This window comes from Astyanax mexicanus, chromosome 16 (assembly GCF_023375975.1).
Source record: "Astyanax mexicanus isolate ESR-SI-001 chromosome 16, AstMex3_surface, whole genome shotgun sequence".
Classification (NCBI taxonomy): domain Eukaryota; kingdom Metazoa; phylum Chordata; class Actinopteri; order Characiformes; family Acestrorhamphidae; genus Astyanax; species Astyanax mexicanus.
Genome location: NC_064423.1, coordinates 23,754,661 through 23,769,487, shown reverse-complemented (window position 1 = coordinate 23,769,487; position 14,827 = coordinate 23,754,661). Strand labels below are relative to the sequence as shown.

Sequence of the window (14,827 nt, the reverse complement as noted above, 5' to 3'; positions counted from 1 at the left end):
CTGCAGAGCTTTTAGACCTAAAATAATGCAAAGAAAACAAGTTTATATTCATAAAGTTTTAAGAGTTCACAATAGAATAAATAGAATAACGTGTGGATTACTTTGATTTTTAAATATCTTTTCATCAGATAAGAACATCAATAATTAACTTTAGTTTAAACTCTGGGCATTAGCTTACTAAGGTAAAAAGCGTCAGACAATAATTGCATAAATTGTAGCCTTTGTGTGACGAGGGAAGACTGCTGATTTATTTATTTATTTAATTATAAATTATATATATATATATATATATATATATATATATATATATATATATATATATATATATATATATATATATATATATATATATATAATTTACGAGGGATGACTGCTGATTGATTTATTTATTTAATTATAAATTATATATATATATATATATATATATATATATATATATATATATATATATATATATATATATATATATAACTACAGTTAATTATTTATGTTCTTATCTGATGAAAAGATATTTAAAAATCAAAGTAATCCACACGTTATTCTATTTATTCTGATATGACACATTTAGGTGTCCTGTGATATTTCATTTTTTTTTTTTAATTTACAATCAGTTTTTAAGGGGGGCTGGGTTTGGAGGGTGCTCGGCACCCCTAAAACTCTGATCCTAAGTTGGCCCTTGGCTCCATCACTACACTGCCTTTTAATTGCGACAGCATTAATTTAGCATTTCTTGCGTTTCAGGTACAGTTTGCAGTTCATATTTATTTCTATGAAGTTTGTACAGCCTAGGGAGTTAACGTTATGCTCAAAAACTAGTTTTAGTGTTTAGAAATGGAATGCAAATATTCATGTATGTCAGAGTTCCTGTTACTTTGCATAGCTGCCACGTATGTGCTTATCAGTTGGTGTTTTTTCATGAAATTGGATTTTAAGGTTTATTGTTTAATTTTGTTACACCAGAGGACTTGTTTTCAAAATGGGACATTTAGGTGTAATTTAGGAAAACGCTTTAATGCTAAATTTTTCAGGTGTGGATGCAGAGTTTTTTTTCTGATGGCTTTTTCATTAAAGTTATATTTATGTATATGTATAGATGTCAGCGCACAGTTAAACAGTGTACCAATACTCCAGGGTTTGCTTAAGTTCCTGTTAACTATTATTTTTGAAATCTGTCCTCTGAGGCATTTAGCAACATGAAATGGTCCAATTAATTGAAAACGTGGTCAATAAACAAACTGTTCACACATTAAACATACAGAAACACTTTACTCTGTAAAACCCCAAAGTAAACTCCACAGCCTGCAATGTGATGTGCAAGCTGTTTAAATGATTACATGAACATGTAGTTTTAACCTGGCAACAAGAGCTTTAACAAAACAAAACAGAACATTCATACATTGTATATGGAGTCACCATTCACATTTTGATACTAAATTCTGGTTTCATGTTTGTTGGTGAATGCGATTCAGAGAGAAAAGTGTGAACAGAATATAAAAGAACCCATGAATAGCATATAAAAGAACATCATTCATTCCAATAAGCACCATGAACTGACAAAATATGAATGACAATTTACGGCAAGAGTCGTTCTAGTCATCTCTTTACCATTGTGCCCATCATAACCAGTAATGAACTTAGGTTTTACGTTACAATTAATTAAACATAAAAATACAAATACCTTTGTGGCAGTTCAGAATAAAATGTCAATTTTTGTTTTTTTAAAAACATGTAATACTAAACCTGTTCCAACGTCTACCAAATGAGACGGGCTTTACACTGAATTTGTTTACACTAGAATGGGTAAAAGCTACGTCATTAGTCTTAAAACAAATGAAATTATTAGAGACTGCTAAACCTGCCCCTAACCCATACTATAATGGTTAAATTAACAAACTGGATTGTGCAAACTCCTTTGAATTTGCTAATTATGAACTCCTAATATCTTAAGATGAAATCAACCTAAGGGATCAAATCTAACAGTACTAATGAAGCACCATCAAGCCTCAAAAATTCAACTTCTTTTAAACAACTCCTCTGCAGTGCTCGCTATTGCACAATACTGACTGCATCGTTTTGTTGTCGGTGGATGATGACCACAGACGACTGTATCATTAAAAGGACTAGCTCATTCTCATCTAGGACATCCTCAGTTATTTCCACACCTGCTCAAATAGGAGGACTTGGTGATTGTCACATCACTCCATATCAATTCCACAGACACTCTAAGAGCACATCACAGCTCCACTTTCAAATCTGGGATCTATAAATGTTTTGTTTTTATAGACAGTAAAAACGTTTAAAACACATTTTTAAAAAACGGGAACATCTGAAAACCCAACTGAGTCTGAGAGAAATCCCAAACAGTGGGCTTAAATCAGTGCCCTGCCGAGCAGGACGAGAGCATCTTGGTAGAGGTGTTAGGCTGATCTGTTGGAGTGGGGAATTGTGGTCCTGGTTGAACGTGTTGATAAATCTGTATGTAGGTAGTTCACAAAACATGACTGCCCTAAAAAAGATATGATAAAAAAAAACAGTTTAAAGTAACAAAATCAGTCAAATTTCTGCATTTTACTTTTGGCTTATTTATATTCATACAAGTTTTATGACATGTTTCCACTGCATGGCACCCACACTACTTTACACAACTTTTTTTTTTTTTAAGTGTTTAAGGTGTAAATCTTAGATGTTGGTTGGCCAGAGAGAATAGTCACTCTACAAACCCAAGACTCTGAAACACAATCTATTCAGGAGTCCCCACTGTTAGTGTGTCATCACTCTGAAGGTGACATAATAACTGGGTGACTGGAAAGTTGTGGTAGTGAAAGATGAAATGGGTACTAGGTCAAGTAAAGTAGGTACCATGCAACATTTTTTTAAGTTCATTTTATATTTAACTCCATCCTTGTGTACTCACCTTTGTTATACATCATCTTTGTCATCATGACAGTTCCCCTCTTCTTTAAGTGCCTCTCCACCACTTGATGCCTCCTCTACATGAGCCAGCATGTCAGCCATCAGAGCTTCCTCCAGCCGCTTCCTCACGTTGTACACCAGCTCTTCCTGCTTTCTGAAACAGGCCAGCAGAATATAACAGTAAAATGAGTGGATTTTATTACTCCAAACATAATACTGGCAGCATATAATATACAGCCACTTTCACATATGTACTTTTTGCACTGGAATTTAATAGTAAACATTGCGGGAGAAATGTTATATCAGTGTTACATAACACTAATATAACACTAGTTTATTGCCAAGGAGGCCCAGGTTAGAAAACGGTACCTAAAAAGAAAGTACATCTCAAATATGGCTAGTAAAATGCTTTATCAATTTGTTAGAGTGAAATATATCACTGAGCTGTATTTTGTAATTTAATCTATTTGAATCTAGTTGCTCATCGCTTCTCAAATTAAGCAACATTTACCCCTTAAAAACTGTATGGCCCGTTTTTAATACGCCCACATACTGGTTAACATGAGATATTAGCAACATGTCCCTAAACATGCATTTCAAGGTTTAATAAAATATGTGCATTTATTTGTATACCAAAAGACAGGTTTCCTGTTCAAATATAAAGATTTCCAATATGTGATGCATTTTATATCAGGCAGATGCTCTTTACATTATACTAGGAACCCTAGTTACACCTAGGTCACATCATGTAATTAATATCTCATAAAAAATTCCATTCCATTACTAAAATCACAAGCATTTATGCTTATAGACAAATGTGTCTCAGACAGAAATTTAGTTGCTGGGTTGCAAATCCACGTGTCTACCAGTTCGCAACATCCACTGTTTTTTCAAAAATATGTACTAAAGTCAATTCTGATATCTGTGTTTTTGAACACCCATGCTCATCCCATCTTGAAGCACTTCTGGACAGCACGGACTGTACCTGATGTCCTCGTCTGTGACGATGAAAGCCTTGCACAGGGGTTGGGCTGTGTTTAGCCACACGCCAGGGTTTTTCTCCACAGCTGCAGAGAGCTGTCCAGTGATGGGAGCAGCACTGGTGTGCAGAGCGCTGGCGATCGCAGACAACAGGGTCTTATCTGTGCACCCAGGACCAACTCCTGCACAGAGAGAGACATTTTACTTTGCTTATTCTGGTTTCAGCATAAAGTTCTATTCATAATCAAATAATAGATGATAAAATTTAGCATGATAATTTTAAAAGATGCATTGAGGTTGCTATACCTTGTAAACCTTTGGGGAGGTCCATGGTTTTCACTAACTCCTCAGCAATGTCAAAAGCATTTAGGCCACTCAGCTTCTTCTCCCAAAACAGCTGGAGTTTAGAATAAGAAGTTTAGAATAGGTGAAATCACGAAAACAAAATCTTATAATTATTTGATTATTCAGTGTTCTAAAATGTAATACGTTATTTAGATGGCTGTACCTGTCTTGGCTGGTCAACAGCCTTCTGTGGGTCTGTTTTGACTTTGTTGCTGGGGTGGTTGGTAACTTTTGTGACTGGCTGCTTGAAGATGGAGGCTGTTTGTCGAACTGGGAGAGATGTGTTTAGGTCTGGTTTGCCCTGTTGTACACACACACACACACACACACACACACACAATGAACAATGGAGAAGTGCATGGAATTAAAAGATAAACAACTTGGTTTATTGGTCAAAAATGTTGTCTGCTGTAAAACAAGTACAAAAATTAGATTTAGCAACAGTTATTATAATAAAAATTATAAATTATAATTTTATCTCATGCTAGTATTTAGCTGTTAGTGATCTGTAATATGCTCCTTGCTGTACAAATTAGTTCAGTATAGTAAAAAAATGGGTCTGTGTAGAACATGTTAATGCCAAAGTTTTTGCAACACTTCCTAAGTTCAGCAGTCCATCCACCTACCTTTGTCTGACTGTTATTGTCATAGCGAAGTCTCTGTCTGCTTTTGTTCAGCTTGCTCATGAGCATCTTGCCCGTGCGGAAATCAAAGGAGCTGAGATCCATGGAGTTGCCAAGGTAACGTGCCAATTGAGGCTTGCTCCGGAACTTCTTTCCAGTTGGACTGGGAGAGTAAAAATAGGATAAAGCTTACAAGAAAACATTTTGGCACAAAGACACATCATAGAAGAGATGCTTGGGGTAGCATTTTATCAGAATAACAACAATGGAAAAAAGCAAACCATGACATGCACTGATCATGGCATGGTTAGACAAGCCAAACTGGGCAAGCAGTGAGAGAACAAACTGTCAGTTACACACATCCACCTGACAGCATGGACAGTGTCAACAATGTCAGTAATGATCATCAGTGATGCACCAATACCAGTTTCTGAAGATGATATCAATATCAAGATTTGTTTTTTTTTGTGACACTGTTTAAATATTAATTGCAATTAAAATAAGAGACTGCGTAAGTGCTATGTATGAAATGTTCTTAATAGGGAAATCTTATATTAAAAAAGATAATGCTGCATTATGTGTCAGTTTTACCAATATGTATTTACAATAATTATTTACAATACGCTTGATACATTTCAGACTCAAATATTGATACCACAGAAAGATTTTGGTGCATCACTAAATATTATGAAATGAAATAATGCATGTTATTTTCTCACTTATTTGTAATAGTATCTACAATATACAAGTGTTTGATAGTTTAACAGTATTATTCTCAGAAGCCACATGAACGGAAATTAAAATTCTCATATAAATGTGTTTTAATTATTGCTTATTTATTTATTGAAACAGATAAAACTAGCCAATATATTTACTCACTTTTGAAGTTACTGAATTATTATAAAGCTGTTTTTACTAAATTGTTTTCTTCAGTAATACTGTCTAATTCTATGGGCAGAGGATTTTGACTTTTCAACAAATAATACTTGATCCAACTATCTAATTATCTGCCACACACTTTACCTAGCTAATAAAAAGTTGAGCTGTTTCTAAAATATTAAACAATACCACAATATAATGTCTGTTAGGAACAACTAGCTAGATTCTGGAACTGTGTTTTCTTTATATATTTATATGTGTAGGTTATATGAGACATGCACAGCTCAGGACAGCTGTTAGGACAGTTGGTTTATCTGTGTGTATCTGTGAGCAGTTGTGGCTGAGCTTCACTGCGCCACAGAATAAACAGTCATGGTGGCAAATCTGCCCCTCACCCCCACCATCTTAAACAAAGTCATGTCTATTCTGTGAGCTACATGCAGATTCCTGTGTAGCCAATCAGGCAGGTCCTGTGCATTAGACTCTGGTATGATGTAATTTACAGCATGGTTTCACAGAACACTTGGTGTGACTGAACACATGAAGAGGTCATGCAGTCTGGCCGTGGTGTTGTTTGCTTGCCACTGATTTCAAGCTTGCAAGACGTGCAAACAATGAAGTTAGACATATAAAATGACCAGCCTACCACAAACTAAACAACCGACCCGCCTCCCCTCTCTCTCGCCTCTGCTCTTCCTCCTCTTCCTCACCTCTGCTAAAGAAAGAAAACAGAAACAGGCTCGTCTATTTCTGGTCATGGCCGAATCGTGCCCGTAGCAGGATAGTAAATAAACCCACATGCTCGGTTTCAGACGACTGACTGAAAATAATACTGTCGCAGGACCTCGGCTCACTGCCTGAGTTTTAAAATGTGTAGATGATGCAGATCTGCAGGAGAATTCACAATCAACACACAATAAAAGTGTTATATCAGAAACACTCCCCCCAGACCGGAGTCTGTAGCAGAATGGCGTAAGGCCATCTCAGCACACCATCTCCGCTCGCTCAGTACCTAAAATAATAGACATCGCTTTTCTCCGCGGACAAACCCGACTTTCTGGCCACTTCTTCCCTTTTCCAGCCCTTTGGGAGAGCCGAGCACTCCCACCTTTTCCTGTCCATGACATCCACGCTTCTATCCACCGCGCTGGCGACGGTCTCAAGTCTTTAACTTTGCAAAATATTATATTTTAACCTCGGTCTCTGTCCCCCTCCTGCTTTTAACGTGAGCTCTTTGTGGTAGCGATGCCGGAGCCGTGAACGAATCACTCTTTTGAGTCGGTTCATTTGAATGAATTGGTAGAATCGATTCCCAGCACTCGACTGAATCTGTTTTGTTTAAAGTATTAAACTTTAAATAAGACACACATGCTATTTTTTAACTATTATTTGTGGGTGGTATATCGTATATCCAAATTGTTGCGATGAAATAATTACTGTCATTTTAAGAGAATCAAATGCCACTGACACAATAACAGAATATCATAAAAAAGCAATTCCACCTATTTACAGACAACACAAATTTATTTCAAATTATATATTTTTTTTTTATTCCCCTACTGCAGTCCACACTATCTGTATGGAGTCGCAGTTATTAAAGCATTGGTAATCATTGCATGACTGGTTAAAATACAGGTTAAATGTTATAAATGAACAAATATAAGTAAACACAATAAGATATTATTGAGGTCATGTCCATTTACTGTAGGGAAAAGTCACTAATGTCATTATCGTGACAAGCATAATCATTACTGTCTAATAGAAAACAAGTATCTCCATTTTGAACACACAAACTGTCCTTTACACTGTCAAACTTTCCTGATGAATGGAGCAATAGACATTCAAGTTACCTGAAATAAACTCTTTATATAATGTGTGAGAAAAGAGTACATTTAATTCAATGAAATCATACAGGAAAGTGTAATGTGAAAAATAAAATAACTAAATATCTGTAAATATTACCAGATTGTACAAATGTTGGTCTTTTCACTTTTTACTAATGCTGATATTTTTTCAACACTTTTAGCCCAATCTCTTTTATTAATAGAACAACGTTTATAGAAAAAAGGCTTTTGTAGCTAAAGTCTCCGATACCAAATGACCGGCTAAATCGGCTGGTTAAAACGGGCAGTTCAAATTAATCGGATAGCAGCACTGAATCGGAGAGCTCATCGCCGCTCTGTGGACACGTTTCTTTTGTCGCTAATCGCAAATCGCTCCGCCGTGACCGGAGCCGTATCACGCTGCCCGGCGCTGAGGCCGCTGAAAGATCCATCCGCTCGGAAAAAAATAAACACACATACAGTGACACGGGAAACCTGTGCAGATAAACCGTATTAAACACCCCTTCAGCACCGACGCTCACACACTTACACACGAGCTGGTGCATCGGCGCTCCTAGTACTATAACATCATAGTTATATCTGGGAGGGTGAAATTAGGTATGAATCAAATAAGAACAGGTAAATCGGCGTCAACGGAAAGTTTATCATATTTAAATGTTAATGTTACCAGTCTTCTCCTGCATAAATACACTAACCTACTGCTTGAGAAAGGGGGCGGAAAAGCAGCGGTTTAGTCTAAAAATAAACTAAACTGAATATTTAGCGCTCTAGTTAGTTGGTTAGCTAGTTACATAGCAAGCCTAGCTAAATAAAACCTTAAGAAAATCAGTGGTTTCACAGAGCTGAGTTAGCTAACGCTAGCTAACATTAGCCGCGTACCACAGGGTGCTTTTAAAAATGACATGCCTGCTATTTAGCTGCAGCTAGCTTTGCTAAGCTAGGTAATCTACTAAAAACACAAAATTGCACAGACCAAGCGGTAAATTAGCTCGTTTTAAAATCTCATCTTAAATGTTATTTTATTAAGAGTGGCTATCCAGCGATTCTCTATTGTGCAGACCAAAGGATCCGGCGAGCTAGCCTGCTAACGCTAGTTAGCCTTTTACTCGAATGAATAGAGAAAGCTCCACTGCGGAAAGCTTTATTTGTGTAGATTTTTTTGCACAAAAAACAGATCTGCTGCGGTTAAGTATTGAAAAAAAAACCTCCACCTGGATTATGCGCTCCTGGCAGCGCGCAAACAAACCGCTGTTTTGTGACTCCATTAGGCGAGTGTTTAATTTGAGATCTTAAATGAGCTACTTACTCGTTTTTCTCCATCTTGCATGCTGTTTGGCTGTCTCCTGGTGAATGTTAAATCCCCTCTTCTCTGCACTTTCACTCCCCTCCCCCTGCAACCAGGAGAATGAAAGACATAATGCGCGCTACAGGGGGAATGGGGCTCTCTGTGAAGGCAGGGAACACAATGAGAACATACCCTTTATACTTACAATAAAAACATATAACCTACAGTAGTTTTCCTCATTATTAAGTAATTTTCTGTCTCATTATTTTAGGAACATAAGTGGTTAGTGGAAGATGTTTTTTTTTGTTTTTTTACAAAAAACAACATATAATAATATTTTAGTATTTAAAAAATATATAACTTAGCATCTCAAAATAACTTAGTTTCTTAAAATAATGACTTAGTATCTCAAAATAACAGTATCTTAAAATAGACAGCATCTCAAAATAACTTAAGTTTCTTAAAATGACTTAGTTTCTCAAAATTAATAGTTTCTCAAAATAGATAGCATTTCAAAATATAACAACTCAAAAATAGATAGTATTTCAAAATAACTTGGTATCTCAAAATGACTTAGTATCTCAAAGCAGATAGCATTTCAAAATAATAACTTAGTATCTCAAAATAACAGTATCTTAAAATATATAGTATCTCAAAATAATAACTTGGTTTCTTAAAATAACAACTTAGTTTCTCAAAATAGCATCAAAATAATAACATAGTATCTCAAATAATGACTCAAATAATAAAATAGCAATTTACGTAATGAGGAAAAAAATATGTGCTGTTTTTTAGGTGGCAGAAATGGGGTTCCATACTGTGTCTCTTTTATAACCACAGATTTCTTGGTATACAGGTTTCCATAGTTACACTAACCTGATTTGACCTATCACATATCATGTGAAACAAACAAAAAAAAAACAGAAAAATGAATGAATGAATGAACAGTAAATGAATTTCAGAATGTAAAGGTTTACATTTATATCTGTATTGATCATATACAGTTTTCAGGCATAGCAGATCCGAAAATGATCCCAAAGTGCAGTGTTCTCTCACTGAATTAAAGTCCAGGCAATATAAATATCCCCCTCTGATCTTAGTACTTCCAAAAATGATCAAGCTTTATAACATGCAATGGGTAAACACATTTATTCATCTTAACAAACAGAAATATACATTGTTCATTTTACAGGTTCAGACAGACTGTGCCAGGGCACTGTATTCCACTCTCCATCCCACAGGCCATTCTCAGGTCGCAGCCCTGTGCAAACAGACAGGCAATTCATTGGCCCTGACAGCCAAACTCAAACAGCACAAATCAGAATATGAAGAGCAGGGCACAACCTAACATGGACTATACAGTTCAAAAGAGCTTTGTAGTAAAACATGCTTTTGGTCACCCTTTTGTTTTTCTATTACATAACCAAGACATTTTGATCAGGTTTTTCTCATGATTTACCCTAGATATAATTTAATTTAATTAATCAATGAATGCTGTTCTGCATTAAATGAAAAATGCAGCACTATCAAATACTGTTAAACAATTTGGCACAGTATGTTTTCTAATTGGGTTTTTGATAAATTATGTATTTTCTTGTATTTAGGCAGAAAAGATATTCTTGCTCAAACAACACAGGGTTGTATTGAAGCAACTGTTCATTCATTTAACAGCCTTTTAACAACTGCCTGCAACTAGCCCCTCCAATCACTTGTAACAGAAATAATATATTGGGATGTGCCCTGTTCTCCCTTACAAAGCATACGTAAAAAAGAAAAAAAAAGGTTATAATACATATTTAGGTTTATTAAAAAATTGTCATGCAAGCTACAGACATGGTGCAGTTCCAGTAAAAATTAACTACTTTAACTAGAGACCTACAATGTAAATATAATTAGCAAACTACTTCACATTTAGCACTGAATTAATTAATTAGTGCTACAACAATTTAACACTGCAATTAGTAAACTGAATAATACGAAATAATACGATCATGTAAAGATACATTTGTAATTTAAATAATTTAATTCATATAGAGCTCGATTACTCGTAATCTTGAGGTTCAATCATAGTGTTTTTGATTCTGTTGCATGAAAAATTACAGCACCAAATTAGATTAATTCCATTTATGAATATACATTAATTCTGCAACGCATTCCAAACAAAGTTGAGGCAATTTTGAAAAAAAATGTGTAAGAAAATTATTGAAATGTTTTAAAACAATGTTCCACAAAAAATATTGAAAGGGATTTGTATATTTCACCCTCTTAACTGGATAATATTATTAAACAATTTAAGATTTTTTTGGTATGTAAAGAGCAAAGACACAAGCCTAAACTAAACACCCCTGATCACCAGTTCCGGGGTGGACATTCATACAGTGGAAACGTGAAATGTGTTTGGACAAATCAGTATTTCATATCTTTTTTTTTTTTGGGAAGAAATGGATATAGTATTCTCCAGCCCAAATACAAAGATTTTGTGTTCAATTATGGAACTGGGCAATCTATTAAAAAAAGGTATAGAGGAGCGTGGGTGCATAATGCTAATTTTGATGTTCAGAACACTGACCAATTTTTGCACCACCATCTAGGGATCTTAGGACAATATAACATAATGATAAGTCTATATGAATACACAAGTCATGAGGATGTTGATTAACAGTCAGTTCCTGATGCTTGTTGCTTCTAAACTTGTTGATATAAAAGGCCAGAACTTTGTTTTACAAAATCTGTCTATGGGAACCGAAGGGAAAGCATGTGAGACCTTAGTGTAATACACACCAACCTCTCCATAATCACATTCCCATGCTGTTTAATGACACTACTCTTCTTTTTTGAATTTGCCATTGATGTACGGCACATAATCCAGAATGAGGCGCCAATCAGTGAAATGAACGACAGCCACAGCACCTGCAGCGCCCCAGCCAAGTAGAGTGGGAACCCTTACAGAGAGGAGGGAGAAGAACATTAAGACCACGGAAAAAATGGTAAATTATCCTGTATTACTTACAATACTGTAACCTAAAACAGACATTGTTGTGATACAACACAGTTCTTCTAATTAGTTCTAACCAAAGCATAATGTCCTTTTGTGTCTTTTACATTTTTCTCTCAAGAGAAATATCAGCTGAAACACAAACCATGAGTGTAAAAAAATAAAAATAAAAAACAACTAAACATGCTGTAGCAAAACACACTTAATAGTATGTTTTATTTAATATGATTATTCAAACTGTTAATAACTGCAATCATGTTTTGTTGATGTAAATTGGATAATACACTCAAACCTACCTGAGAGCTAATAATGCCTCCTGGTGGAGAAACCTCATAACTCGTGATTCAGTGATTATCTTTGTGTTTTTGATTAATGTGCTTTAATCAAGTGAGACACATGCATGTGCTGTCTGTACACAACAAGATAAAATAAAGCCAGATTTTTCCAATATCTTTATTTTCACACGTCTTACTCAAACACCAGATTAAGTAAACAGGCACTTTGATGAGCTGGTCAGGTTCACTTGGATGGGGCACTGAAATGTATAATTATAAAACCAGTTACAAAACAAACAAACAAACAAACGTTTAAGGGATGCACTTTATATCATTTTAGCATACAGTCCAAGTCAAAAGTTTGGACACACCTTAAATTCAGAGTTTTGTATTGTTTTAAAATGTTCTGCATTGTATTCTGCAAACTATAAAGAAAAATATGGCATTATTTAGTAAAGAAAATAATTTAGATTTTTCAAAGTAGCACCTCTTAATTAGATAAGAACTTTATACACCTTGGCATTTTCTCAGTCAGTTTTATGAGGCAGAGAAACCCCGAATGGATTTTAGTTTAAGGCAATACTGCATATGAACAGGACACACAGAGGATTGAAATTACGTTAATCTCCTTCCCAAAGTTACAACAAGTACAGCAAAATAAAATTATTAATAATAAAAGAATGAGACACACTAAATGTACAATACAACAAGGTCACAGGTATAGACGTACATGAGACAAGAGACGCAAGACAACTCTTAATAAGAGTGAGAGTGTACCAGGTATTAAAAAAAAAAATAGAGAGATTAAAAAGGAAATGACAGTACCTGTATAAAATAGCCTGTATAAACAGCACTGCAAACACAGCTATCGCTGAATTTGTCAAGACATAATTACTTAAATTTCCTTATCTTAATGTCTTTGAGAGCATCAGTTGTGTTGTGAAGAGGTAGAGTTGCTATACAGTGAATAGCCCTATTTAGGTAATATTCTAATGTATATTATGGCAAGAACTCCTCAGCTAAGTAAAGAAAAAAATATTTTAAAAATTAGTCAATTAGGTGTAAGAAGGTGTGTCCAAAACTTTGACTTGTACTGTATATATAATAAATACATAAAGAGCCACAACAGTTCATAAACTGTTTAAAATGGTTAAACATAACTTGAGCACAAACAAACTGAGCAGCTGATAGACATTACACTTCTTTCATTTTCATATTCATATTCATTCCCTGTGCATTTGCTTAGTCCCTGTAATAATGAACATTTATTTATCTATAATATTTTATTTTGTTAAGATTATTCATATATTTCTATATAAATATTTAGAGTTCTTTATACTATTTTATTGTTCTTTAAAGTTACTGGGTGTTGCCATACGTGATTTCCCCTATAGGGTTAAAAAAAAGTCTATCTATCTATCTATCTATCTATCTATCTATCTATTTAAAATAAACGATATATAGGCGTGGGACTTGGATAGTACTCTGACAGTTGCTTGTAAAGCTTTAAAGTATGGTTAACCCTTTCAGACCCTGCATCAATTACAATGAACATCATGTAGTTTCTGGTAAATTGTTTCGTTGCACAGAACACTAATTGAGACCTGTTGTAATCGAAACCAAATAAACCAGCCAATGAAACAGTACCTTAGCCCCGCCCACTGCACTGGAAAAAATAAATAAATCATCAACTCAGAACAAATTAGACAAAGTAATACAAGCTCGTTTTTACAAATTATTTGTGATTTAGAACACTTTTGATCATGTTTACGAATTAAAAAAAAAGTTGAATTGGATTTTCTTTGTGTGCATTACAGGCCGAAAGAAGCATTCTTAGATTATATTTTTCCATCACTGGAACATAATTTAGGTCTAAAAAAAAGTTAAGTAAGTGAACTGCAAATGTTGTATTTGAAGGGGAATCAGTAAAGAAAATGTGTAGTGTAATTTTTTTTTTCATTTAACCGCCAGATGGCACTCCTCAATCAGTATGTGAAGTTTTGCTCTGTGTTTACAGACCAAAGATTATAACTAGCTAAAGAAATCGAGCCACACAAACAGCATATAACTATTTTACTGCAACTACAGTTAGATAATAGCAGCAGTAGTTATAAACTACAGTTAAAGACCGTACTCATATAGGTATTTATTATCATTTAGCTAAATCTCAGTGATCACCTAGCCAATAACACACTGCGCAACAACAACCTGACACACACACAGAGTTATCCTAGCTAACTAAGGCTCTTATTCTTATATAACTTATTTATAAAACATCATAAATACAGCTGGATTTAGAGCGAGGCTGACTTACCACGCTTTAGCGACAGAGGTGTATTTTGGTCCAACCAGTCTGGAGAGAATCTTCAGCATGTTGGTCTCAGGCTGTTCCTCCTTCCAGTCAAAACACGGACCCGAGCTAAACACGACTAAACACCTCTAAAGCCCCGCTATGTGTCCGAGGAGCCGCCGGTCAGAAAATACAGCAGTCTAACCTTAAAACCACTGGAGTTAAACACCGAGAACTGGGTCCAAAAACCTCAAATAACGCACAGGATTCATTAAACAACATCCCTGCAACTTCTCTACCCTCTTCAGTCTTCCTCTCAGCAGTGTTTGATAGTTAGCTGTTTTTTTTTAATCAAAATTACCACCTAACAGATACTGACCTGCTATGACCTACCCAC

General features: G+C 35.1%; 2 protein-coding genes across 8 annotated transcripts; both read right to left on the bottom strand.

Moving 5' to 3' along the window:
• Positions 1-1,246: 1,246 nt before the first annotated feature.
• mbd3b (methyl-CpG binding domain protein 3b) lies at positions 1,247-9,030 on the bottom strand. 7 transcript variants are annotated; one of them, XM_049465691.1, is made up of 8 exons: positions 8,892-9,030; positions 6,388-6,456; positions 4,866-5,025; positions 4,403-4,540; positions 4,201-4,291; positions 3,899-4,076; positions 2,915-3,067; positions 1,247-2,506 (listed from the first exon to the last, which is right to left on the bottom strand). In XM_049465691.1, the coding sequence occupies exons 1-7, from the start codon at positions 8,903-8,905 to the stop codon at positions 2,920-2,922; spliced, it is 798 nt and encodes a 265-aa protein (XP_049321648.1). In that variant the 5' UTR covers positions 8,906-9,030; the 3' UTR covers positions 1,247-2,506; positions 2,915-2,919. The 7 variants fall into 7 exon arrangements, with proteins under 7 accessions (XP_049321648.1, XP_049321649.1, XP_049321646.1 ...); XM_049465692.1 differs by lacking the exon at positions 8,892-9,030 and adding an exon at positions 6,850-6,994; XM_049465689.1 differs by lacking the exon at positions 8,892-9,030 and adding an exon at positions 6,754-6,992.
• Positions 9,031-10,000: 970 nt separating this feature from the next.
• On the bottom strand, positions 10,001-14,786 carry LOC125782236 (cytochrome b-c1 complex subunit 10-like). Its single transcript, XM_049465696.1, has 3 exons — positions 14,455-14,786; positions 11,656-11,812; positions 10,001-10,131 (listed from the first exon to the last, which is right to left on the bottom strand). The coding sequence occupies exons 1-2, from the start codon at positions 14,511-14,513 to the stop codon at positions 11,692-11,694; spliced, it is 180 nt and encodes a 59-aa protein (XP_049321653.1). The 5' UTR covers positions 14,514-14,786; the 3' UTR covers positions 10,001-10,131; positions 11,656-11,691.
• Positions 14,787-14,827: the final 41 nt, after the last annotated feature.

Coding starts and splice junctions, on each gene's coding strand:
- mbd3b (XM_049465689.1), bottom strand. CDS start 6,863: ATGGACAGGAAAAGGTGGGAGTGCTCGGCTCTCCCAAAGGGCTGGAAA. Junction 4,077..4,200: donor CCTCCCCAAAGGTTTACAAG/GTATAGCAACCT, acceptor CTCTCTGTGCAG/GAGTTGGTCCTGGGTGCACA. Junction 3,068..3,898: donor GTCACAGACGAGGACATCAG/GTACAGTCCGTG, acceptor GGCCTGTTTCAG/AAAGCAGGAAGAGCTGGTGT.
- LOC125782236 (XM_049465696.1), bottom strand. CDS start 14,513: ATGCTGAAGATTCTCTCCAGACTGGTTGGACCAAAATACACCTCTGTC. Junction 11,813..14,454: donor ACCTCTGTCGCTAAAGCGTG/GTAAGTCAGCCT, acceptor CCTCTCTGTAAG/GGTTCCCACTCTACTTGGCT.